General features: G+C 47.1%; 1 protein-coding gene and 1 long non-coding RNA gene across 2 annotated transcripts in view; one reads left to right on the forward strand and one right to left on the reverse strand.

Moving 5' to 3' along the window:
• UBL3 (ubiquitin like 3) overlaps positions 1 to 17126 on the reverse strand; it is a 115148-nt gene extending 98022 nt beyond the window's left edge. Inside the window, exon 1 of the mRNA XM_073662487.1 lies at positions 16577 to 17126. Within this exon, the coding sequence (XP_073518588.1) occupies positions 16577 to 16603 (27 nt within the window). The 5' untranslated portion in view covers positions 16604 to 17126. The remainder of the gene's footprint in view (positions 1 to 16576) is intronic.
• Positions 17127 to 17183: 57 nt separating this feature from the next.
• On the forward strand, positions 17184 to 19756 carry LOC141195503 (uncharacterized). The gene is made up of 2 exons (XR_012268095.1): positions 17184 to 17247; positions 19645 to 19756. It is a non-coding gene; the product is annotated as an uncharacterized lncRNA (long non-coding RNA).
• The last annotated feature ends 8056 nt before the right edge of the window (positions 19757 to 27812 follow it).

Raw genomic sequence — 27812 nt, forward strand, 5'->3', positions numbered from 1 at the left:
TGAAATTGGTCTTGAGAATTCAAAATAATTGAATATGGAATTAATTTAAAATTACCAGTGATGATTTCTACCACCATCATCAATTTGAGCTCTAATCTACCACCCTAAACATAAAAGCAAAAAATAGTTTCATAGTTTGTCTTGGATAAGTTTCTATTTCAGCCAAACAATCTACTTGTGATCAGGACTGTGGAGTCGGTAAGCCAAACCTCCGACTCATCAATTTCCATGCCACCGACTCCACGACTCCCTCATACACGGCTCATGTGTAAGTGATACATTTAATGTAGCACAGATTCATCTCAGCTAAAAGTCTAGACCCTCAGATCAGGAATAGGACAGACATTTATAGGACATTTCATAACTTTCCCAAATTCTTATGAAAAAATATTCCCCACAAACTGCATTGAATTACTGTACCCAATTTATAATATATTTTAGGAGTCGGAGTTGGTCCATTTTATACCGACTCCACCAAAATGGGCTCCGACTCCACAGCCCTGCTTGTGATGTAGACAATAAAATGTTCTGTGGGGCATCAATTCATCCAACGATAATAGCCACAATAGTCCAGATGTGGCAAAGTTGGGGGATCGCCGTGGGACGGATTTACAACATACCCCTTTGGAATATTTCATTTTTTAATGGTAATGAATGGGTAAAAGAGGGTTGGGGATTGTTTGTTTGATATTTTTACAATTAAAAGGATTATACTCTGTGTATTTTTTTTTTTTTACTACGGGGGGCATCGTTCCATTATTAACCTTTGGGTTTGAGGTCAGTGGACATTACACAGCTGAGATGAAATCCAAAACCATTACCCCACTTGCCAACACAGCAGGGCCGAGTCTAAGCGCATCTAATGGATGCACAATTTCTGGGGAAACCGAGAGCTGGTTAAATTAGTCTGGGGGTGGGATATCCATGGCCCCTTCCAAGACTATTAATATCAGCTGTCTGCTTAGCCTTTGCTGGTTATTCAAAATAAGGGGGACCCCATGTTTTTTTTATTTTATTTTGGGTCCCCCCTTTTAAAATAACCAGTAAAAGCTAAGTAGACAGCTATGAACTGATATTAATAGCCTACAAAGCTCCATGTTTATTGCCCCCTTCCCAGACTATTAAGACTTGCTCTCAGCTGTCTGCTTTCCCTCAACTGGTTAATAGAAATGAGGACCCCACGCCATTTTGTTTTCTTTTATTTTTTTTCTCAATTCTCTATATTTCTATCTATATACAACAGCAGAAATCTTGCCATTTTCTCACTGGTCATTAGACTCACACTTCCTATACTTTACACAACACTTTTCAGCACTTTTTTTTATCATCACAGGCAAGTATAAAAATGACCGGTAACACATCTATATACAGCTGGTAACACAGAACCCGTCATTCACTATACATGTCACAGCTCACCTCCTCCCCCTCTCTGTGCAATGAACTTGGCCCTGATTAAAGGAGGAGCAGAAAATGCTTCTATACAAATAGGGTATGATTTAGTCTATTGCTGCCAATAATTCGGAATCTATAGGTCTATTGGCCAGTGTGGATATTGCAGTTTGTTTTCATATATGAATAATATGAAAACTGACAAGTCAGATTTTTATGATTTTTTTTTATTTACAGTTTATATAATATGCACTACGTATCATGTACAGACGATCAGCTGCCGGATGAACCAAAAGGTAAATTTTTTCTTGGATTTGTTCTTGCACATGTATAGGGGCCATTGTGCACTAGAACTTAATGGCGGCACATAAGCCCCTATATCCAGTAATGTGCGCCATCCCATAAAACATCTTTTACACATTTTCTCGATAATTTAGTGTTAAAGTCGGTGAAAGTAACAATATATTCATAAAACATCACTTTTATTCAAGATATGTTATAAATATACTGTATATTACATGGCCAAATATTATTCACTAAACTCGAAGGCAAGTTTGGAAGGTAAAAACGAAACCCTAATATCGCCCTACTACATCGCGGAGGTTGGCGCCCTACACCTGTGCCCCCGCTTGGACATCGACGCCGTGTACAAGGAGGCAAGGCAAAGAAAATCAGACAACAGCTTATAAAGTATTAGAGGACGATAACCTAAAGAATGGGGTAAGGTATAACTTAGTCAGTGATTGTAATGAGGGAAAAAATATATACACTGAATGGGTTAATCAACAGCACGCACCGTCATAGGAATGTCATTTATCAAACAGTTTTGATTAATCAATAAAAAAGTACAAAAATACCAGAAGTCATTAGATTCACGTATGTATCATGCGGGGTTAGATAACCACATATCATGGGAGCAGCTATAGATGTCGCACTCGGTCCCAGAGATATCCTAGGCTTAAATTACAAGACCAAGTAACGTATATCACGTATATGAACAGTCACTATATAGTCAGCAAATCCTACTCAGAAAACAGAGAACAGACACTAGAAATATGGAGTAGAACAGAATTTATTATACAAGAATAAAACTAGAGGAAAAAAAAAGGGGGTGTAGAGGAAGAGATTACTGGGGCCGGGCATTTTCCCAGAAAATTATATGGGGCATTATTACATCAAATAAAGATTTCCCCTGAATATGTATGAGGATTAAGTATCCCGACAAATATAGCAGCAAAGTAAATGTGTAATACATAAATATAATAAATAGATCCAAGTGGATAATTAAGTAATTAGATACACGTGCTACAATGAATACATCAGATGTGTAATATACAAAACAGGGAAGAGCAATAAATACCATATAGGAACACCCCAAAACTCCTATATGGTATTTATTGCTCTTCCCTGTTTTGTATATTACACATCTGATGTATTCATTGTAGCACGTGTATCTAATTACTTATTATCCACTTGGATCTATTTATTATATTTATTTATGTATTGCACATTTACTCTGTGCTATATTTGTCGGGATACTTAATCCTCATACATATTCAGGGGAAATCTTTATTTGATGTAATAATGCCCCATGTTATTTTCTGGGAAAATGCCCGGCCCCAGTAATCTCTTCCTCTATCCCCTTTTTTTTTTTCCTCTGGTTTTATTCGTGTATATTAATAAAAATTATATTTTAGACTCAATATTTCTAGGATCTGTTCACTTTTTACTGAGTAAGATTTGCTTAAGTTCTCTTTGTCTACTACTGCACCTTATCCCACTGGATTAGGACACCGGCTACCCATTAAAATGGTCATAAGGACATCCTCATATCAATCTGTGCACATATATGGTTCGTTCACACCAATAACCCCTCCATACAACCATTTACATGACAGTAAGTATGCGTATAACTCGACGCGTTTCTCCTTCAGTGTTCAGAAGAGCAGACTTGAAAAATGACAAATTAATAGACTTTAAAAAATTGTGGACTTGGCGTAAACCCCCCGTTCAATCACTGGCTGGGCAGCCATGGTGGGCGCAGAGTGTCCTTCCATGTCCATCAAGGGGTAAATATCTGCCATCACATTTTCTCACTAACAGCCCCTGCATGACTGCACACAGTGGTACGAGTACGTGGGCACAGGGCAGATATACAGCAGATTTCCAGGACAGAACTGGTGGCAGATCACAGCACCAACGCTGCAGATGAGATTATAGGACATGGCACTCGCGCTACAGAGAAGGTCCAGAGCATGAATTGACCGCTGCCGTAGGTCTGCCACCCGCAGGATAGACACATCAGCTGCAGATTTTGGTCCTTTGTAATTAATGCAGTGGGAGAAATCTTCAGTAAATCCACAAGATACTGTGCAATCTACACAATTTGGTGCAATTTTTGCCACTGTGAATTTTCCATGTGGATATAACCAAAGGCAGCTTTGCGTACAGGACTCTAGAGCAGATTTGGAACTAACATCCCCCAAAAAAAGGTTATATAGTAAAGGCCCAGGCAAATGCCATTCTAAGGACCACGTGCGGACATTACTGGGAGCGTTTGCATCTCTGAGAGCTCATCGGTATGGCCGACAAGAGCAGGAGCGGCCTGTTACACATGAGCCGATCTGGCGACATTCAAATTTGTCAAATTGTGCCAATTTTACCAGGAAATTCGATTTGCAGCAAAGTTATTCTCTGCAAATTCAATATTTCCGAATATGGTCCGGGCTCTCTCCAATCCCCAGAACATAATGAACGTCTTCAGTGCCTCTTCGCTCTTTCTATGCACACCTGAGTCTTCACCCTAGAATGCACAGCAAACTCTGGCCCGTGGGCCAAATCTAGCCCGCAGGGTGGTTATATTTGACCCCCCGATACCAAAGCTGCTACTCCTCTGTGGGCCCCTTACTGTGTGGGGCCTCTTACCGTGTATGGAGGACTGTGTGGGGCCCCTTACCGTGTATGGAGGACTGTGTGGAGGACTATGTGGAAGACTATGTAGGGCCCATTATTCTGTATACTGGTTGGCCCGCAACTTTGTCCAAATTTTTCATTTTGGTCCTCTGTGTTGAAGTTTGACATACCTGCTCTAGAATAAGGCTTCCAGCCGCTACCAGGCCTCGGTGTGCCGTGACCTCCAAGGACTGGTCATGGCCAGAAAGTCCTGTTCTACAGCTAAGACACCGGCATGCGACTGTGGAAAAAATAGGTTGTTAATGCCAGACTGTGGGAAGCTGGGATGCTGGGAACACTGGGGTGAGTATGGGTTTTGTTTTTAGGCTTTTTCCAGCGTTCTACACTGCAGCAAAATGGTGGCCATCATTTTGCTAAAATTGTACGAAGTGAATTATGGAAGAAAAAAAAAAAAAAATTGTATTCTGGAGAATACAGATTTCAATAATATTCAAGGAGAATTCAATTCCACTCTAATAAATGTGCCTGCCTCATTTAAACAAGCACCAGTGGGTAAAATAGCGCAAGCAGCTTGTTTCCCCCCCCCAAGTGGACCACATTTCGACCAATACTGGGACCTCACTTTCCCGCTTACAGATGGCACAGATTCCTTCCAGTTTTCATACATGATGCTGCACGGAAGACTGATTGATTTTTTTTTTTTTACAAACATCAAACGCTAGATTTGCTTTTTAGATTTACAAGCCGAGGAAACAAAGTTACATTTTCTTGCATGCAATTGGCGCTTTCAGGAAAAGGTTTTTGAATGAGGTCCAGCAGCAACATCAAAAGTTGTATCACTTAGTCTGATTTACGCCTGCACATCAAAAGAGGGCAGCGAGACACCTTCCCATTACCGTGCCTCAGAAGTGGCGCTCCTGACAAATGACGGGAAAGAGTGAGTGCCGCAGATTAAACCCTTCAGGAATATGGGCCGCGCCGCACAAAACGGCCACATTTAGAGGTTCTATCACTTAGACCGATCACTTTCTACGCAGGTATACAAATGATCTGAACATAAGTAAAAGGGAAAAAAAAAGGAAAAGTTCTCTCCGGTAATGTCAAACGCAAAGTACCAGTTGACCAACATCAAATGAGGTCACTAACGTAAAAAGGTACAAGACATCCCCCCTCCAGCTCGCTAAAGTGGCCCACAGACGGAATCTATAGCCAGAGGGATTTGTCTGCTTTTCTAAGAAATACTCACGGCTTAATATATGCGGCCACGTGTCTCCAGCAACGAGAAAAACAATCTGCTGCATAGTGTAAATTTAATAAAACCCTCCTAACAAGCAGTTATAATCAGTAATGCAGGAAGCATCCGATGTACTAACCACAGCCTGGAAAATCAGACAGGAGGCGCCGAGCATGAAATACACAATAGATTAGAGACAAAGGATGATTAGATGAATGAAGGACCACTCATAGGAGAGGGATCTACATAGGATGTGCTCCATACAGTACCAGCGCCATCATGGGCAGGATCTGCATATAGGGGAACAACCAAATCTCAGGATGCGGAAAGTCAAATGCAAGAACAAACTTGACAGTTTTATGGTGGACCCGGAAAGGAAAGGCAAGCAATGTTACGCCACTGTTCATACACAGGTCAAGATGTGTCATAGACACTTCCCAAGCCCCAGACCACCCGGCACAGTGCAATATTAATCAGGATTTTCCAAGAGAAGAGAAAAGTCTCAGAGGACCACATATGGACCAAAGACCACCAGCTGTCAACTCCGAAAGAAGAAACTAATGACATATGTAACGATTCAAAATTATCAAAGACTCTTAGTCACTAGCAGGACAATATTGTCCATGCGGTCATAAATCACAACCAAGATAAAACTAACAAAATGTACATAGGTCCTCGTAAAGTAATCAAAAACAGAAAGCCACAAGACAATCCCCGAGAGCCATCGTGTCTCACAGTTCTTCAAAGACTTTTCTTCTTCGCAGCGTGGCTTTTGACCCTCACAATGTTCTGTGGGCGGTTGGGCATGAATTGGGCTCCTATCCATCAGAGAACTCATGTGACAGCTATAAAATTCCCAGAAGTGACCTCAGAGACCTCAGGAAGAGCGTCCAGGGGGGGAAACACATCAAAAAGCGGCAAGTGATATACAGTACAGCAGAGACAAAATGTCAGTGTGTTAAGACCAGATCTAAGGAAATCTGCTCTGCTTATGGCCTCATTCACACAGCAGTATTCTAGGGTATGTGCGCACAATGTCTTGTAGACACCGGGGGACCTGCCAAGTTTTTCTGAAGCTTCTGACTCTTGCAAAACACTGGTGACGCTATTTTCGAAGCTTCATTTTTTGTGTTTCTCTGGTAGTTTTATTGGGTTTGTTTTTTACTTTTATATAAAAAACAGTAAGCGGCTTTTTAATGAATGTACCTGAAAAACAGTCAGGTTACTTCTTTTAACAGCTTCACGTCTTTGGAAACCTGAAGCGGTTAAAGCACCACTCTGATGGTTTGTTTTTGTTTGTTTTTTTTTAAATTTTACCGCTGGAGTGGTGCTACTAATGTAAGACCCCTGTCCCTATAGTCTTATACCAGCCACCGTCTTCATCTGTTATCGGCACCGCTCTGTTCGTCTTCTGCAGGTTGGGACCTGCTGGATCTCCAGTGTTTGCTGGCTGATCCGAAGGTCAATACTGAATGCAAGCGGACGAGGGCGCGGGCGAGGACGAGGGCATATGGTCATTGTTTTTTTGCCTTTAGTGCTTTTTCAGGAGGGTTACTCAGCAGATCCGCCTGAAAAAAAAAAAAAAAAAAGACAGTGTGCACATACCCTAAGGGTTTTTTCCCCCAATATCAGATATGTGAGGGTCCGCACTTCACCAACCAGCCAATTATAGTTGTCATGGCACTGTGGCAAGCTACGACTTCACTGGTAAGCAGGCATGCCTCTGCACATCTGGTGGCACCTGTGCCTGGTACTACAGCCCGGTTCTGCTCCCACTACTGAATATACAGAGATGTCTGGTAAACAGAGGCGACACTCACAGGGGGCTGCGGCCCCTTCAATCAGCTAAGTGGTGGATACCGATCCATGAAATTGATAATCTATCTTAATGGGGTTGTCTAAGCTTTGGACCAAAGTCTGCAGTCACTATGCCACGGGCTCCTAGTAAACAACATGGCGGCAATCACTACATTGCACAATGTGACGGCTTTCTCCATCCTCTTCTGCAGGTTCAGTCACTCATGACCCATTCTAAACACGGAGTGAAACCCAATCAGGCCGGCTCATGTACATAGTAAGAGATTGTCTGCAGCGTGCTCGGTGTGTGATCTATAGCGTCTCAATGATGCAGATGGAGTCAGATGATGACTGGAAAAAATACGGCACAATGACTACTAGTAAAGTACAAAGGTTATGTCTTTTTGGACGAGTTCATGAAACTAGCCTCGGAAAACCCCATTAAAGAGACAAGTACAGAAAAGCCTCAGAATATGTCCGATGACAACGTCAGCACTGCTACATCAATACAATATCGGGAAGTTTTACATTAATATGGAAGCGGAGCCGAGAGGGTGAGTTAATCATACACGTCCTGTTAATAACAGGCCCAGACTTTGCTCCAGTATTGCTACATTCCTAGCACCGGGTCATTAACCAGCGCTGCCCTGGAGGACGAGGGATGGCACATTCTTCTGCCTCTTCCACCCATTCCTTTTCTCTGAAGAGAGGAATTATCCGCTCACTGCATGAGGCCTAATGGATTCCTTTGCACGGGGCGCCAGCAGATCAATAGCTCTACCACAGTAACCAGCGGGGTATGAAGTAACCTGCTATTTACATCTGGCACGCCCGACCTCAGACTTTACTGCCCGAATGTACCCTCTTCTGATCCCCATTGTCCAGAGACGCTTTATGTACTTACACCCCGGGTGACGGCACATTCACTGCGGAAGAAGGGAAAACTTCAGGATTTACTGATTATTCCGGGTCAGGGTCGCTCGTTGTTACAAACTTGGTACAATGTGGCTACCGTGGGGGCGACCATCTAAGCAAAGGTTTTTTTAAAACTTAAAGGGAATTTATGTAATAGGGAGATTTGGACATAAATATGGGGGTCCCAGACATAAGAGCAGCCTTCTTTTTGGAGGGCTTGTACATGATTTCCATGGCTGCCTTGAATGCTTAGGCCCCCCACACACTTTACATAACCGACGGTCCAACGATGGCGCCCACTCAGACTGCAGCGCTCCTATGCTTTCTCTATGAGAGCACAGCTTACCTCTTACAAAAGGATCGGCCATCAGGAATCAGACATGCTGGATCCCCAAGTCCCTTGACAACCATTTGACAGGAGCCCGTATACATATAAAACAGTCGGCCGAACCCATCAATATTGGCAGGATTGGCCAACTATGGTCTGATGTGTATGGGGCCCTTCCCCCAGTGGTCGCCCTCTACAACAACACACATTACATTACGGTTAGGGCCTCCCTGAATCTTTCCACAACTAAGACACAAGAAAGGGTCCATCTAGTTCTTGTGCTATTCGCCCCTCAACTGAGCCTAGCTGCCCCCAGAATAATCGGCAGAATCTAACATTCAACAGTCCATTATGGTCATCATTCTAAAACGGACCCATTAATAAAAGAGGATAACTGGCGAATGAGCGTTGGGAAGAGCACTCACTCCCAATTATGTGCCTGATGAACGAGCAAATACAATCATTGTTGTCGGCAGCACATTGTCCTGTGTACACAAGGTATGTGCTGCCGATAACATCATACTGCATGGGGACAGAGAACACAAGAGTGTCTAAATGCACCATAACTCAATGGTTTTGTTTTTTTACATGTAGTTTCCAATATTTTGGTAATTTTTCCATTAACAAAAAATAAAGAAGGAACAGGCAACATAGGGTATAATCACACAGAATTTCTTTGCAACCTTTTTTCCCCATAGGGGGGAAAAAGAAAAAAATAAAATAAACACACAAAACAGACAATTGTCATAAAAGTGCAGAGGCAAACTCACAATTGTAAAATTTCTATTTCACATTTTTTGGGCAGAAAATGTTTCTTTTCCCCTTAGGATAAGGATAATAATATTATTATTAATAATATTATTGATAAACAAAAAGAAAAAATACAAATTATTATTAATAGTATATTTATTTTTTTCTTAAAATTATTTTTATACCTTTTTAAGGGGAGGGTTACAATACACAAGGAAATATACATAGAAATAGTATATTTAACAAGAAAAATGGGAGGAAAAGGGAAGGGATAAACAAAATGTTGAAAGGAGGGACATAGGAACACTGTTTTTCATGCATTACTTCTTTCCGTTTTAAAAAAATTAAATGACAAAAAAAAATGCTAATTTTTACAGTAACAGCAAAATGAATGAGATTTCTAAAATCACATTCACGTGATGCATTTTTCCCCCTTGCGTGAAAGGAACTCAGAACTTTTTAAAAAAAATGCAGCATGTAATAAAAAAAAAAAAAAATGCAAGAAAAATGTCACTCCCCTCCAAAAAAACAACAACACGTCAGATCACGCAAGGAGAAAAGAAAAAAAAACAATATATGAATGAGATTATAGATATCTTGCTCACTTTACTGCTACTGTAAAACACATCAGGATGCTGTGTGTGAACAAGACCTTTTGGTAAAAAGCAAACTGCACCTCAAAAAAACAAACAAACACTAATATATATTGACCTTACATTTGGCGTAGGTAGAAAAGCACCCGGCGTATACGACAAACATGTCCTTAGGGCTCCATTTACGTGACATAGGCCAAAAACTGAGGGGCCGTTCGAAAGGTGCTGTGTGGATCCTAAGGGCGTTATGTGTCAGTACATGGCGGCGTACGTCAGGAAATCTTACTAACATATACCTCCATCATCAGGCCAAGACGTAAAGTACATAGAGCTGGAGTAATACAAGCAAGGCATTTTCCCAGATTTATCGCAGCCAATCACGTTTGTCATCCAGATTTGTAAAGTCGGCAGCCAAAATATGGATAGAAAAAAAACAAAAACCTTAAATGAGTTGTTCATCTTTTCATCCTAGCAGGCTGACAGATTCTCAGTTAACTCATTCTGTGCTGCCAGCGACAGAGGCAATAAATGCTACATTTTCAATGAAACCCAAATGCAAAAATTATTTTTAACCCCAAATATATGCATTTAAGAAAAATCCCCAAATGGAGCGCCACTCGTTTAAGTGGACAGGACAAAAGAGCAGAGGACAGTAAACTTTTGTTGCCGGCGATCCAGTTACCACTGCTCCATGAATAATACAAATGGTGGGAGTTCTGGGTATGGCGGCATGATAATAACAGTGTATAGGAGGCTGGTACAGTATAAGAATGTTTTCTACCACTTCTCTACACGATGGGGGAGCAAAAAAAAAACAATGGGGGCATTCAGTGAAGACATACCAAAGCCAACAATCATTACCATGCCGTTGTGGCTGCACACAGTACGACGAGCGTCCGATGCTACAGCACATAATACATCATATTCCTCCAACTCCGGGAAAGGTCCCATCCAACAATCAGTACAATAGACCTGTGAACCCACACTACTACGAGAGCACATCCACACGGGACTGATACCACCTGGGTTTTTACAGCATAAATCCACATCATTAGCATTCTTGCGTAAAGTGCCAACTACAGTTCTGCGCTTTAATCAATTCTCTCCTTTGGAGATAAGTCGGGGGGATGGCACATAGCCACAAGTATCTAAACCACATATGTGGTCAAGAGACCGCCGACCCGCACAGAGAACACAGGACACATGATAATCCCAATTCAGTAGTCACACAGGGCGACTGAAGATTTTTCTTCTGAGACAAGACAACCCCTTTAATATGTGGGGTTTGACCCCATTGCGGTACCCCATTAATAAACTGAAATATAATCACACAACCTGAATGTGACCAAGACACAGCTAGATCTGCAGTAATATGCCCATGTTGAGGCAGGAGGGTGGTGGGACATCATGCCAGTCACAGAACGTTAATGTTAGAAGTTTTTTCTATGGTGTGAATCCGACCTAACAGGTAAACTGAGGACTGGTCGGAGTGTGATCCGTCAAGCTCAGCGGCTCTCTGATAATTGTTTCCTATGGTTTGGACTATTTTACTACGACACAAATCAAGTGGGGATTGTCGCACATAAAACTTTACTGGGCCTGATAAATCTCACAATCATTAATGGCAGGGTGGCACGGACATGCTTACAGGTCAGATTTCTCTCCCATACTCGAGTCTGACAGCTGGTAAAATACTAACAAAATAAAGTAGTACTAATGAAGTATCAATTGAAGAGAGGAGCTGTGCCCAGAAATCACAAAACAAGAAAATAAATAAATCAGTAGAAACAGGACATAATTGGAAGCAAATGTTCCTAGGAACTCTTCTTCCGGAGTATCTGCTGGTGCAAACAAGCCGGTATTCACCTACAAAGCAAAAGACTTATTCACAAGCTGATCGGATAGTTTATGCTGGCAAAAACTAAATCACCATTATTATGGTCAGCACATGTAAGCTGGGGATGTGCTGCATCAACAATCAGTGAGCCACTGCCGAAAAACTTGAATAAAGTCGACCGGCCGAAATCCCCACGTCTTGCTCTGGATCACAAAGTAGGCCTCCATGTGCTGTCCCTTTACCCCCTGTTCTAGGGCAGCCCAGGAAGCCCCAACACAAATTAGACTAATGTCCACCCAAATCAATGGGTTTGGCCAATAGTCTAATGTGTGGGGACCCGTCGACTTTCCCCGGGTGGATGATGTTGGGGAAGATAAGGACCCGGCATGTCAGGTTTCTACATGTATGGGGACCTCTCGACTTTCCCCCGGTTGATGATGGTGGGGGAGATAAGGATCCGGCATGTCAGGTTTCAGACTGCAGATCCTTTTGATCTCCCTGATACATGTCTGACACCGGCGCTCTCATAGAGAACACTGGAGTTCTCGGCCTAGCGAGCGTCTTGTATATGGGGGAGATCACTGGCAGCCGAACGAGACACTGAATCATTGTTTGGCCGACAGCTGTAAGGTGAGTGGGGACCTAAGGGGTGAAGCTGGCATTTATTGGAGCCAACTGAAGCCAATGAATGGCAAATGATCGCCGTAGGCTGGTAGAAGCTAGTGGGGACCACCGAAGCGTCAGCGCTGGAGTTGTGCGAGACTGAAGAGGGGATTGTAGTTTCCTATACAACAATGGCACATGCTCTGGATGTGGTGGTGGCTCTCCGATTAATTGCACCCGGAGCCAACAAGGCATTTTTATTTCAGTCTAAATTAAGTAGAAAACATTCCGATTACATCGTAGAGAGCCAACATTTTACAGCTACTTGTCGGCAATCACAGGCTGTCATATAGGCATATCCACTGGATTATACAACTTTGCAGAACCTGCGTGTTATTGCAGGCAATGGTCGAATACCTTTAAGAAGAGAGCAATGCCATAAAACAGGTTAGGTAAGAAGCACCAGCATAAACCCGGCAGAACCGGCAAATCTTCAGACACAACACGCTGATAAGGACTGGAGGAGCGCAGACCACCAGATCCGCGTGTCATCCGCACGTCATCATTCCCACCGCATATATTACTGTAATGGCTGCGAGTGCAAAGAGGGAACTTCAAAGAGAGAGGGACAGATTTTGGAGATCTGCACTGCAGATGCAAACTGCTGATACATGAAGCCACGGGGAGAGAAGACGAGCCTGAAGTGTATGAAGTGCTGACAGGTCCCATTATTGTGTGTACATTGCATTCACTTCCCTATAGATCACACGCTGCCACAAAGATGCCAAGCAGTATTCTCCATAATCTGTACCAGCCAAAAGGCACTAACAGTCTGCGTCAGTCAGCGGACCCCATAAGAAACAGCCACTGTCCTCTCTTACCTGTGTAAAAGCTCAAGCAGAGAGGACAGTCCATGCTTGAACTTCGCTGCATGGATATCTGCATGACCCCCAAGCTGAACACTGTCCCCACAAAGTGGCAGCCAAAGAGAGAACCCCTATAATGGCATGATAAACAGTGAGCCACTAACAGTGCCCTATAAATAGTGATAGACTGCCTGTATAAACAATGCTGCCAGAGTTCTCCATAACCAGTGCCAGACAGAGAGAGACCCCTATAGGCTCTGCCATGGTAAACAGACAATGCCACATATTGCCACCATAAACACCGAAACAAGTAAACTGCCCTCCCAAACAATGGCAGACACGGAGATTCCTCATTAACAGCTCCCCAGTGGTTCATAAGATCCCCTATAAACTGTACTACAAAGATGTTGCATCAAGTGCGCACACAGAAGGGTTAAGCAGCGGTTCATTAATAGGGTACTGCAATGGGGTCAAACCACATGCCAAACATAGCTACAGAGAACTGGTATATATCTCTTCCTCACAATGATCAATAATTAGTCTAAAAATGCAGCAAAGAGATAAATAAAAAAAAAAAACCTGATTGAGAAGACGCTAAAGTTTTGATAGGGAGTAAAACATGGGTTTTCAAGTTGTGGATCTTCAGTTGTTGCAAAATCACAATTCCCAGCAAGCAGTTGTTGCAAAACTACAACAACTTCTATTATGCCCCGATAGCTGAGGGCCATGCAGCTGAAGCAAAACTCCAGATAAGCCTTAGGTTGGAAACCAATGGAGTAGAAGGACGGTACTGTTCCCCTGCAGTACTGGGTTCAATCTGATCAGGGTTAACTGCTGTGTGCACGTTCTCTTCGTGCTCCAGTTTTCCCACACTATATACTCCTACAGATCGGTTATCTGAGTGCCCAGGATATGGTTCTCAGCATGGAGGGAATCACAATAGGATCCCTAATGGGACAACACATTGCTGGCGGTGCCTTATAATCTGTTGTAACATTTAGAGGTCCCAGATCGCCACCATTACCATACGTGGCATGCTTACCATGGCACAAACGCTACAATTCTTGCAGGATGTAGCATCGATATATACCCTTCATTGTGCAACATATTACATAAAGGAATAAGTGGGCACACAATGCCAACAGCTACACAATGCCAGGAGGCATCTACCAGGGAGGGTCAGAATAGAAGCTAAGTGACCTCAGATGGCAAACGGAGGAAACAACAAATACCTAGCGATTATTATATACATACCACATGGCGCCAGCCTATTCTGCAATCACATACATTATACAATGTGTAAGGACAGCTGTGAATGTACGTGGCTGCAGAATATGTTGGTGCTATATAAATGACCATTTCCATAAGAAACACACAACAGGGCAGTTTCGATGATGCCACATTAGTAAAGGTCAGCACACATACACCACAGCAAAGCAAGGAGAACAGGGGACAGCACTAGCCGTGGCGGGGGACGGGCACAGCACTAGCCGTGGCGGGGGACGGGCACAGCACTAGCCGTGGCGGGGGACGGGCACAGCACTAGCCGTGGCGCTGGGGAGGCTGTGGGGGCAGCACTAGCCGTGGCACCAGGGGGTGGGCAGCATAAGCCTTGGCGCCGGGGTGGGGGGGCAGCATAAGCCTTGGCGCCGGGGTGGGGGGGCCGCATTAGCCGTGGCGCCGGGGGTGGGACAGCACTAGCCGTGGCGCCGGGGGTGGGACAGCACTAGCCGTGGCGCCGGGGGTGGGACAGCACTAGCCGTGGCGCCGGGGGTGGGACAGCACTAGCCGTGGCGCCGGGGGTGGGACAGCACTAGCCGTGGCGCCGGGGGTGGGACAGCACTAGCCGTGGCGCCGGGGGTGGGACAGCACTAGCCGTGGCGCCGGGGGTGGGACAGCACTAGCCGTGGCGCCGGGGGTGGGACAGCACTAGCCGTGGCGCCGGGGGTGGGACAGCACTAGCCGTGGCGCCGGGGGTGGGACAGCACTAGCCGTGGCGCCGGGGGTGGGACAGCACTAGCCGTGGCGCCGGGGGTGGGACAGCACTAGCCGTGGCGCCGGGGGTGGGACAGCACTAGCCGTGGCGCCGGGGGTGGGACAGCACTAGCCGTGGCGCCGGGGGTGGGACAGCACTAGCCGTGGCGCCGGGGGTGGGACAGCACTAGCCGTGGCGCCGGGGGTGGGACAGCACTAGCCGTGGCGCCGGGGGTGGGACAGCACTAGCCGTGGCGCCGGGGGTGGGACAGCACTAGCCGTGGCGCCGGGGGTGGGACAGCACTAGCCGTGGCGCCGGGGGTGGGACAGCACTAGCCGTGGCGCCGGGGGTGGGACAGCACTAGCCGTGGCGCCGGGGGTGGGACAGCACTAGCCGTGGCGCCGGGGGTGGGACAGCACTAGCCGTGGCGCCGGGGGTGGGACAGCACTAGCCGTGGCGCCGGGGGTGGGACAGCACTAGCCGTGGCGCCGGGGGTGGGACAGCACTAGCCGTGGCGCCGGGGGTGGGACAGCACTAGCCGTGGCGCCGGGGGTGGGACAGCACTAGCCGTGGCGCCGGGGGTGGGACAGCACTAGCCGTGGCGCCGGGGGTGGGACAGCACTAGCCGTGGCGCCGGGGGTGGGACAGCACTAGCCGTGGCGCCGGGGGTGGGACAGCACTAGCCGTGGCGCCGGGGGTGGGACAGCACTAGCCGTGGCGCCGGGGGTGGGACAGCACTAGCCGTGGCGCCGGGGGTGGGACAGCACTAGCCGTGGCGCCGGGGGTGGGACAGCACTAGCCGTGGCGCCGGGGGTGGGACAGCACTAGCCGTGGCGCCGGGGGTGGGACAGCACTAGCCGTGGCGCCGGGGGTGGGACAGCACTAGCCGTGGCGCCGGGGGTGGGACAGCACTAGCCGTGGCGCCGGGGGTGGGACAGCACTAGCCGTGGCGCCGGGGGTGGGACAGCACTAGCCGTGGCGCCGGGGGTGGGACAGCACTAGCCGTGGCGCCGGGGGTGGGACAGCACTAGCCGTGGCGCCGGGGGTGGGACAGCACTAGCCGTGGCGCCGGGGGTGGGACAGCACTAGCCGTGGCGCCGGGGGTGGGACAGCACTAGCCGTGGCGCTGGGGAGGCTGTGGGGGCAGCATTAGCCGTGGCGCCGGGGGGTGGGCAGCATTAGCCTTGGCACCGGGGGGTGGGCAGCATTAGCCTTGGCACCGGGGGGGCCGCATTGGCCATGGTGCGGGGCAGCATTAGCCGTGGAGCTGGGGGGGGGGGCAGCATTACTGCTGGGCATCACATGGACCGTACAGATCTGCGCCCCCTCCCCTGGTAAACACAAGCAGCATGGCAGCCCTCCAGCTGGCATCTTACCATGTCCACTGGCACCGGGTTTGACATCCTGACAATGACACAGGCGCGGATCCACTTAGCAGAGGACTTGAGGATGATGAGGGTGATAGTTCCCGGTGAGAGTTATATCCAGAGCAGCAGAGGACGCGGGGTCTCCGGGGTGCAGGGGCAGCCTTGGCATGGGGGGTGTGCGCCCCTCAGTACGATGTGGGCGCTCAGACGCTGCCCTCCCCCTGCACGGGGTAAAGTTTCACTCCAGGGGTTGAGGGGTTAATCAGCCGGAGGAAGAAGACAAATACCTCCTTGTCCCGAGCTAAAAATACCTGCGGGGAGGAGGACACCGCGTCACTGCCTCATCCCCGGGAGCTGCGTCACCCCCTCCCGAGCAGCAGCCACCGGACACAGCACCGACACGCCGCCTTCACTCGGCTCCTGCTCTCCCGTTCCTCTTCGCTCCGTGCGGTATTTCACGCAGAGATCAGACGCTTCTCCTTCCTGTCATCGTCTCTCTGGCATAAACATGGCGGCCGCGGAGAAGGGGAGGGGCTTAGGAGCGAAGATCTTTTGACCACGCCCACGGTATTAAAGAGCTTCGGAGGCAAGCCCTTTTTCTTTAGTGCGCATGCGCCTCCTGCCTGCTGGCAGCCGGGAAATGTAGTCTCATGACGTGATTGGAGAGGGTCCCCCTGTAGGTCAGTCGTGAGACCGAGTGTTACAGGAGGATCCCAGAGAGCGCCCCGTAATCCCAGAGAGCGCCCCGTAATCAGAGAGAGGGCCCCGTAATCAGAGAGAGCGCCCCGTAATCAGAGAGAGGGCCCCGTAATCAGAGAGAGCGCCCCGTAATCAGAGAGAGGGCCCCGTAATCAGAGAGAGCGCCCCGCAATCAGGGAGAGTGCCCCGTAATCACAGAGAGGGCCCCGCAATCAGAGAGCACCCCGTAATCAGAGAGAGGGCCCCGTAATCAGAGAGAGCGCCCCGCAATCAGGGAGAGTGCCCCGTAATCACAGAGAGGGCCCCGCAATCAGAGAGCACCCCGTAATCAGAGAGAGGGCCCCGTAATCAGAAAGAGTGCCCCGTAATCACAGAGAGGGCCCCGTAATCAGAGAGAGCGCCCCGTAATCAGAGAGAGCGCCCCGTAATCAGAGAGAGCGCCCCGTAATCAGAAAGAGTGCCCCGTAATCACAGAGAGGGCCCCATAATCAGAGAGAGCGCCCCGTAATCAGAGAGCACCCCGTAATCACAGAGAGAGCTCGTAATCAGAGAGAACGCCCCGTAATCACAGAGAGAGCTCCGTAATTAGAGAGAGCGCCCCGTAATCACAGAGAGTGCCCTGTAATCAGAGAGAGCGCCCCTTAATCACAGAGAGTGCCCCGTAATCAGAGAGCGCCCCGTAATCAGAGAGAGCACCCCGTAATCAGAGAGAGCGCCCCGCAATCAGGGAGAGTGCCCCGTAATCACAGAGAGGGCCCCGCAATCAGAGAGCACCCCGTAATCAGAGAGAGGGCCCCGTAATCAGAGAGAGCGCCCCGTAATCAGAAAGAGTGCCCCGTAATCACAGAGAGGGCCCCGTAATCAGAGAGAGCGCCCCGTAATCAGAGAGAGCGCCCCGTAATCAGAAAGAGTGCCCCGTAATCACAGAGAGGGCCCCATAATCAGAGAGAGCGCCCCGTAATCAGAGAGCACCCCGTAATAACAGAGAGAGCTCCGTAATCAGAGAGAACGCCCCGTAATCACAGAGAGAGCTCCGTAATCAGAGAGAGCGCCCCGTAATCACAGAGAGTGCCCTGTAATCAGAGAGAGCGCCCCTTAATCACAGAGAGTCCCGTAATCTGAGAGCACCCCATAATCAGAGAGAGCGCCCCGTAATCAGAGAGAGCGCCCCGTAATCAGAGAGCACCCCGTAATCAGAGAGCGCACCCCATAATCAGAGAGCGACCCGTAATCAGAGAGAGCACCCCGTAATCCCAGATAGGGCCCCGTAATCAGAGAGAGCGCCCCGTAATCAGAAAGAGTGCCCCGTAATCACAGAGAGAGCGCCCCGTAATCAGAGAGAGTGCCCCGTAATCAGAAAGAGTGCCCCGTAATCAGAGAGAGGGCCCCGTAATCAGAGAGAGCGCCCCGTAATCAGAGAGAGCGCCCCGTAATCAGAAAGAGTGCCCCGTAATCACAGAGAGGGCCCCATAATCAGAGAGAGCGCCCCGTAATCAGAGAGCACCCCGTAATCACAGAGAGAGCTCCGTAATCAGAGAGAGCGCCCCGTAATCACAGAGAGAGCTCCGTAATCAGAGAGAGCGCCCCGTAATCACAGAGAGTGCCCTGTAATCAGAGAGAGCGCCCCTTAATCACAGAGAGCCCCGTAATCACAGAGAGAGCCCCATAATCTGAGAGCACCCCATAATCAGAGAGAGCGCCCCGTAATCAGAGAGAGCGCCCTGTAATCAGAGAGCACCCCGTAATCAGAGAGCGCACCCCATAATCAGAGAGCGCCCCGTAATCAGAGAGAGCACCCCGTAATCAGAGAGAGGGCCCCGTAATCAGAGAGAGCGCCCCGTAATCCCAGAGAGGGCCCCGTAATCAGAGATAGCGCCCCGTAATCAGAGAGCACCCCGTAATCACAGAGAGCTCCGTAATCAGAGAGAGCGCCCCGTAATCACAGAGAGAGCTCCGTAATCAGAGAGAGCGCCCCGTAATCACAGAGAGTGCCCTGTAATCAGAGAGAGTGCCCCTTAATCACAGAGAGCCCCGTAATCACAGAGAGAGCCCCGTAATCAGAGAGCACCCCATAATCAGAGAGAGCGCCCCGTAATCAGAGAGACAGCCTCGTAATCAGAGAGCGCGCCCTGTAATCAGAGAGCACCCCGTAATCAGAGAGAGCGCCCCGTAATCAGAGAGAGCGCCCCGTAATCAGGGAGAGCGCCCCGTAATCAGAGAGAGAGCCCCGTAATCAGAGAGAGCGCCCCGTAATCAGAGAGATCCCCGTAATCAGAGAGCGCGCCCTGTAATCAGAGAGCGCGCCCTGTAATCAGAGAGCACCCCGTAATCAGAGAGCACCCCGTAATCAGAGGGCATCCCTCACTCTGTTGGTTTAGGTCCTTCCAGAAGAAATGAGTCCTGCACTCTACTGGATAATGCCACTTCCAAAGGGTCCTTTTTAGAACTGCATGGATACAAGTCAACAGCGATGACATTGACATTCTAACGGTGAGATTGTTCCATATCTAAACTATCGTTCACCAGGTATTTTATGTCACGTCTAGACTCTTCATTGCAGTTGGTCTATCTTCTTTCTCTCCCCACCCATTTTTGAGTTGTAGTTATGGGTGTAGGGGATTCTTGACTCATGCCTGCATGTCCAATATGTTCCAATTTATATATAGAGAACTATTTATTGCATGACAGGATTTTCTTTGGTATAGACCAAGACCACCTAGTTGGAATTGAGGTGGTGGTCTATATGGTTATACACTTGTGGTCCATTAAGTTCCCTAGTTAGAGGGAACTACACCAGGCGTGTAACTAGTTCCACAGATACACCTATTTTTTAGGCTGCTAAGTACCGTTGAAACTCTTGATATCATTCCTTTTTATATTAGTCCTAATTATTTATTGAATCTTTTTTAGAAATAGATAAATAAAAGTTATTTTTTATATAATACTTCGCCACTTTTTGCTCTCCGTTCTATTGAATATTTGTAGTTTATACCCTTTTGCTTATACTAGCGCCCTGTAATCACAGAGTGCCCCGTAATCAGAGAGAGCGCCCCGTAATCACAGAGAGTGCCCCGTAATCAGAGTGAGCGCCCCGTAATCAGAGAGAGCGCCCCGTAATCAGGGAGAGAGCGCCCCGTAATCACAGAGAGTGCTCCGTAATCACAGAGAGCAGCCCGTAATCAGAGAGAGTGTCCCGTAATCAGAGAGAGCGCCCCATAATCAGAGAGAGCATCTCATAATCACAGAGAGAGCGCCCCGTAATCAGAGAGCACCCCGTTATCAGGGAGAGAGCGCCCCGTAATCACAGAGAGCGCCCGGTAATCAGAGAGAGCACCTCATAATCAGAGAGAGCAGCCTGTAATCAGAGAGAGCGTCCCGTAATCAGAGCGTCGTATAATCACAGAGAGAGCACCGCGTAATCAGAGAGAGCAGCCCGTAATCAGAAAGAGCGCCCGAAAATCAGAGAGAGCGCCCCATAATCAGAGAGAGCGCGCCGTAATCACAAAGAGCGCCCTGTAATCAGAGAGAGGCAGCACGCCGTAATCAGAGAGAGCGCCCCGTAATCAGAGAGAGCGCCCCGTAATCAAAGAGAACGCCCCGTAATCAGAGAGAGCGCCCCATAATCAGAGAGAGAGCCCCGTAATCAGGGAGAGCGCCCAGTAATCAGGGAGAGCGCCCCCTAATCAGAGAGAGCGCCCAGTAATCAGAGAGAGCACGCCGTAATCACAGAGAGCACCCCGTAATCACAGAGGGCACCCCGTAATCAGAGAGAGCGCCCCGTAATCAGAGAGAGCACCCCGTAATCAGAGCAAGCGCTCCGTAATCAGAGAGAGCGCCCCGTAATCAGAGAGCACCCCGTAATCAGAGATAGCGCCCCGTAATCAGAGAGAGAGAGCACCCCGTAATCAGAGAGAGAGCCTCCCATTATCAGAGAGAGCGCCCCGTAATCAGAAAGAGCGCCCCGTAATCAGAGAGAGCACCCCGTAATCAGAGAGAGCGCCCCGTAATCACAGAGAGCACCCCGTAATCAGAGATAGTGATCGCCTCGTAATCAGAGAGAGCACCCCGTGATCAGAGAGAGAGCGCCCCGTAATCAGGGAGAGAGCGCCCCGTAATCACAGAGAGCGCCCCATAATCAGGGAGAGAGTGCCCCGTAATCAGAGAGAGTGCCCCGTAATCAGAGAGAGTGTCCCATAATCAGAGAGAGCGCCCCATAATCAGAGAGAGCATCTCATAATCACAGAGAGAGCGCCCCGTAATCAGAGAGCACCCCGTTTCAGGTAGAGAGCGCCCCATAATCACAGCGCCTCGTAATCAGAGAGAGCGTCTCATAATCACAGAGAGAGCAGCCCATAATCACAGCGTCTCATAATCTGAGAGAGCAGCCCGTAATCAGAAAGAGCGCCCGATAATCAGAGAGAGTGCCTCGTAATCAGAGAGAGCACCCCATAATCAGAGAGAGCACCCCATAATCAGAGAGAGCGCCCCGTAATCAGAGAGAGACAGCGCTCCGTAATCAGAGAGAGCGCCCCATAATCAGAGAGAACGCCCTGTAATCAGAGAGAGCGCCCCATAATCAGAGAGAGTTCGCCGTAATCAGAGAGAGCCCCGTAATCAGACAGAGCGCCCCGTAATCACAGAGAGCACAATGTAATCAGAGAGAGAGAGCGCCCGGTAATCAGAGAGAGCGCCTCGTAATCAGAGAGAGCACCCCGTAATCAGAGTCAGCGCCCTGTAATCAGAGAGAGCGGCCCATAATCAGAGAGAGAGCCCCATAATCAGAGAGAGTGTACCGTATTCACAGAGAGCGCCCTGTTATCACAAAGAGCGCAGCGTAATCACAGAGCGCCCTGTAATCACAATGCCTGTAATCACAGAAAGTGCCCCGTAATCACAGAGAGCGCCCCTTAATCACAGAGAGCCCCGTAATTACTAAGCACACCATAACCACAGAGAGTGCCCCGAAATCAGAGAACACCCCGTAATCACAGAGCGCCCCGTAATCAAAGAGAGCGCCCCGAGATCACAGAGAGCACCCTGTAATCACAGAGAGCGCTCAGTAATCACAGAGAGCGCCCCGAGATCACAGCGAGCGCCCTGTAATCACAGAGAGCACCCTGTAATCACAGAGAGCACCCCGAGATCACAGAGAGCGCGCCGTAATCACAGGTGTAAAATTAAGCATAAAATTTAAAAAAAAAAAACATTATACTCACCTTAACACCTAATTCCCTGAAACCCGTGTCACGGCAGTTCATCATTCCGGCTCGCAGTGAACTTCCCGTGGGAACGCACCTTCAGTGACCGGCGGTAACCTCTATGACGTCACCGCCTGTCACTGAAGCTGCTCTCGCAGCACCACATTGTGTTCTGGTTTACAGCCTGGATGGTCGTATCATGGCACCGTTCAGGTTGTAAACCAAATATTGCAGAGATGTATTACGGCGTGGGACAGTATGTCGGACAGGTGAGTATTATGTTTGTTTTTTATTTTAGTTTTTTTTACAGGTTACAATGGCTTCAGGGGATTAGGTATAAGGTAAGTATTTGTGTTTATTATTTTCTGTCTTTTACAGGGGACTTTGGCTTCAGAGGAACAGGTGTAAGGTGAGTATAAATGTATTTTTTATTTTTAAATAAATGTGTAAAACAGTATGACTTTGATTTCAAATAAAGGATTTTATTCAGGCTCTGTGTTTATTTACGAACTTTTACTATGGGGTTATTAATGGGGATGTCTTATTGACGCTTCATGTCAGCTGCCAATACAAAGCTGACATGAACCCCAACATTATTACCCCACTTGCCACTGCACCAGGGCAAGTGGGAAGAGCCGAGGCTAAGCGGCAGAATTGGAGCATCTTATGGATGCACCATTTCTAGGGCCAATGAGGGCTGTTGTTATTAGCCATGGAGGGGGCCAGTATCCATGGCCCCTTCCCTGGCTATTAATATCAGCCCACAGCTGTCTGTTTAGCCTTTGCTGGTTAGGTTATATAAGGGGACCTTACATCAATTTTTTTTCTGGGGTCCCCCTCTAATCTTGCCAGTAAACGCTAATCAAACAGCTGTGGGCTGTTATTAATAGTCAGGGAATATGTTGGCATAATGGCCCCCTTCCCTGGCTAGTAAAATCAGCTCCCAGTGGTCGGATTTCCCTCTGCTGGTTCTGAAAATTACGCGGGAGCCCAAGCCTTTATTTTCATTTCATTCTTCATTTTACACTGGATGTACCGATATGTGGCACACGGACGTGTCACACGGACATACGTACACACGGATGTCACATACGTACATACAGATGGCATACGGGCCACAGATCTCACTAGTACAGGAATCACCAGGACGTGTGAAGGAGGCCTAATATTGTCTGGCACAGAGTGGTTCTATTATAAAATGATGACATTTCTATCATCTTAGTGGGCGTTATAACTCCATTCTAAGTAGGTAATACTATGAGTCTAAATGGAGAAAGACTATGCTGGGTTTCTGGATGTTTCTGCTCCAGTGTTGCCCCCGTTTTGTTTGTAGACAGAGCTCTGCATCCCCTGCTCCCTGCGATGCACAGGATCCCACATCCTCCCCGATGCATCAGGGGAACATCTGGCTGCCGCATTAAATTAAGATTACGGCCTCATTAGAAGCAGAGTTGTTAATTGTATCAAGCTACAGTATGAAAAGCTCCACAGTTATTGCAATATATTGTATAAATCAGCGTTGTCATGTAATGTGGCTACATGTTGTTTGGTATTCAGAGTCTCTGGAAAGCTGGATGGCAGCGGACATACCACTGTAATATCACCCTGCATATGTTACCTGACTGAGGCCCAGCTAAATCAGAGAGATTTTGCTTTAAAGCGGATTTGTCACCAGATTTCATAAAACTGCATCAATTATAAACAGATTCCCTAGACCTGATGAGCCTGGTGTACTTAGGGTATTTTCATGCAATGTTGTTTTGTTCAGGTGTTTTTTTTCTTGCTGAAAAAAAGCGCTCAGAAGCCACTTGAAAGAATCTACCTATATGTTTTTATGTAAAAACGACTTGCTGATTACATGTACAGTAATTCAGCGTCTTTTAACTGATTCAGGTTTCTAAAAACATCAAGTATTTAAAATAAGTGACCTGACATTCCTCATTAATAGTGACTTGTAAGATCACTGCTTCCAACAGGTGGCGCTATAGAGTTCTAGTCCTCTTCCTCTCTGAAGAGACGATTTGCATTTTTAATTCCCCAGAGGAGCATTGCCCGGCTCTTAAGCCTCCTTACATTGGCATGCCAGAACTGGTATGTCACTCTCCACAAGGACAAACGTTACCCCTTAGACCTCTGACATTCCTCAGACGTTTTCCGCTTTAAAGATGCTCCATACTTAGAAGAGCGTGCCCCACAAACAGTTTCAGACAGAAAGGACCCCACAAACAGAGGGCGCCATTATATTGTCAGAGGAGCCCTTATAAACAGTATAAGAAATAGAGGGCCCCATAGACAGTATCAGAGGGGCCCCCATAAACAGTGTCAAGTAGAGAAGGCCCAATAAATAGTGGCAGACAAAGAGTGCCCCATAGACATTGTCAAAAAGAGGGCGCAACCTACGGTGGCAGGCATAGAGAGTTCCATAGACAGTGTCAGCAGAGAGAGCCCCATCAACAGTATCAAAAAAGAGTGCCCCATAAACAGTATCAGACAAGGAGCGGCCCATAATCAGTGCTAGACAAAAAGGGCCCCATCAACAGAGGTAAAGAGTTCCCCATGAACAGTGTCAGACATAAAATGCCCCATACTTTACGATAAAAGGCAATGGAAAAGCTAAAAAAAACCACAGAAAACTTTTTTTAGTGTCTTATCAGAGTTTTCGCTTCATAGTAACACTTGAGTTTTATTAATTGCTTAATAAATGTAAAAAACAAAACAGAAAGTCCAAAACTTTGCAACAAAACTCCCCCAAAACATTTACAGGAAACGCCAACAAAATTATTACCAAGACACATCAAAACATATAGAAAAACACTTCAGGATATAAAACCGCCGGCATTTCCTGAAGCGGTTTCTGCTCGAAAACCTCCTAATTTTTTGCCTGCCTAAAAAATAACACTGTGTGCTGATATTCTTGGTTTGTATGAATGACTATATAATATTTTCTGAAAGTTTAAACTCAGTGTCCGCACACCAAGCCTGATTATCAGCTCCTCAGTGTTCCTCCTCCCTGCTGAGATCTCACACTGCTCAGTAAAAGCTGTGGTTGTCAGGCCGGGTGGGTGTAGTCTGAATATACTTGGACTCATGAACTATCCGGACTTATTCCTTACTCATTTTAATAGCAGGATTATGTTGCCACTCAAACATGAATTTTTAAAGCGAGTAAACCAGCTCCATCTGGTCAAAGAGATCTCTATAATTTTGTATGCAGCTTGTGAAATCTGGTGCCAGATCTGCTTTAATGCACTCGGTTACTTAATGGGAACATGAATCACATCTTGGATGCACAATCGCAACTATGTATATTTGTCAGGTAAACACCAGGGAAATCACACAAATCACATCGCTGCCGCTAATTTGTCAAGGAAACAAAGTCGGCTGCCTCCAATCGTCAGGACAATTACGCAATCGACTGACGAGCAATAGACAAGGCTACAGCTGTTATTGAGCAAGAGGAATGAAGCTATTCAATTTGATATATTAACCCGAAAAGTAGGCAGTGATTATAAAAATATACAAAGATGTTACACAATGAAACAAAACAATACAGTATATACAATTACATTAAATAAAGAGGATAAACAGAAGAAATGTACTAAACCTGATGTCACAGAAATGATGCAGTTTGTAGTGGAAGGAAGCACTCCTTTTTGGGGAAAAGGATAGAACCACAGCACACTGTTTCTTCCAGGACTAACACTGATCATAGTTCGGTATTTGGTTTTATTAAAACCAGTCACATCCACATACCTCCCCTCCAGTGACTCAGTGCAGGGCCGGTCATGACATGTGGCTGGTTTTTAGAAAATTATGGGATCCTCAACTTTCACGATATCTTCGCGCTCGGAGGTCCCAGGCGGGAGATACCAGTGCCATATTTCCTATCACGATTTTATCTTTCTGTGATAAGAAACATGGCATATATGTTGTCATCCATCTGCCAAATATTAATTTGGAGGTGCAACCGCCCAGTGATGTAAAATGATGCGTTACATTCGCAACTTTGTCACAATGGCAAAAATATGTCTCATATCTGTCATATCTATGCTGGTCATAAAAGACGCAAAATTCATAATTTAGAGTATGAATTTAAGCAGTCTGCTTCCAGTTCTGTGAATTAGGGAAGCTAAAGCTATAAATCTGCCACCTCCCATATTCTTCTGAAAGCTGGGGAATTCGTGTCTGAGATCCATCAAATGACCAACTTTAATTACCCGTTTACAGGAGGAAAGGGGAGGGAATCCCAGCTGAAAATAAGGGTCTGGTGGAGGTCATAGAGCTAGATTTTTCTCCAATTAATCTATGATGAGAAGTATGAGATGGCTTCTAGATTTTACAATTATATCTCTGACAATATTATTCTCTGAAATGCTCTGCCACCACAGGGTGGTCTGTGACTACTTCTGCCAGTGATTCTGTGGCTTCTGCTGACGTCACTTCAACAGAATCGGCTGTCAATCAGCATGACATCAGCCGTCACGCCTTGACTAATGAGCTGCCCGAAAGAAGAAGAGCTGAGCTGCTCTGTTGATGTGGACCTGCAGAATTGCCATCAGGAATGGTAAATGACTGCTCTGAGCAGACGCCGGATAGAACAGGCAGGTAGTTGGCAACTACCTGCCTGTTCGTTTTTTGGCTCATAGTAAAAATATAACTTAGTTGTGGATAACACCTTTAATGATCCAGCCAGGGACCATAGCCGAGACTAGTCCAGTGCCACCGCCAGGCAGCTCCTTCCAACATTGCTGCCGATGATTGACTGGTCTGTCCCTATGTATATGCTAGAGAGAGACCTGTCAATCACCTAAAACACTACTATGAAATGCCCGAGCATTTCAGAAAATAATATACTTGGCTGCAGTCATGAAGTCAGGATGTCATTCATGCTGCCCGTGGTTTGGACAGCATACGACAGTTGACAAGTTTAAAGGGGTTTTCCTGTAAGATTTTTTTTAGGTTCACCTGCTTGCGTTCCATGACCAACTCAAATAATTACTCATCCTCCCCTACTCCAGCAACTACTGTCCGCCACTGCTCTGTTTTTTGTTGAAGGACTGCAGCGGTGACATCACAATACTGTACGTATGACCGCTGCTGCCAATTACTGGGCTCATCGGCTGTGCTCAGTGATTAACTGCAGCAGTCATGTCGAGGTTCCTGTTATAAATGGATTCCACAATTCAGATATGAACAGACTGTAACTTAGATTAATTAAATGTGTGATAAGTGACAGGATCAATCAGGAGAGTCAGAAACTGGCATAAAACTCAGAATAAAAGTCTACATGAAAAACAGCTAGAACAGTGCGAGTAGTGTTACTGATGATACATGCCTATGGGCCAGTG

The sequence above is a fragment of the Phyllobates terribilis genome, unplaced genomic scaffold (assembly GCF_046119375.1).
Source record: "Phyllobates terribilis strain yellow unplaced genomic scaffold, ASM4611937v1 Scaffold_2__4_contigs__length_985480577, whole genome shotgun sequence".
Taxonomy (NCBI): Eukaryota; Metazoa; Chordata; class Amphibia; order Anura; family Dendrobatidae; genus Phyllobates; species Phyllobates terribilis.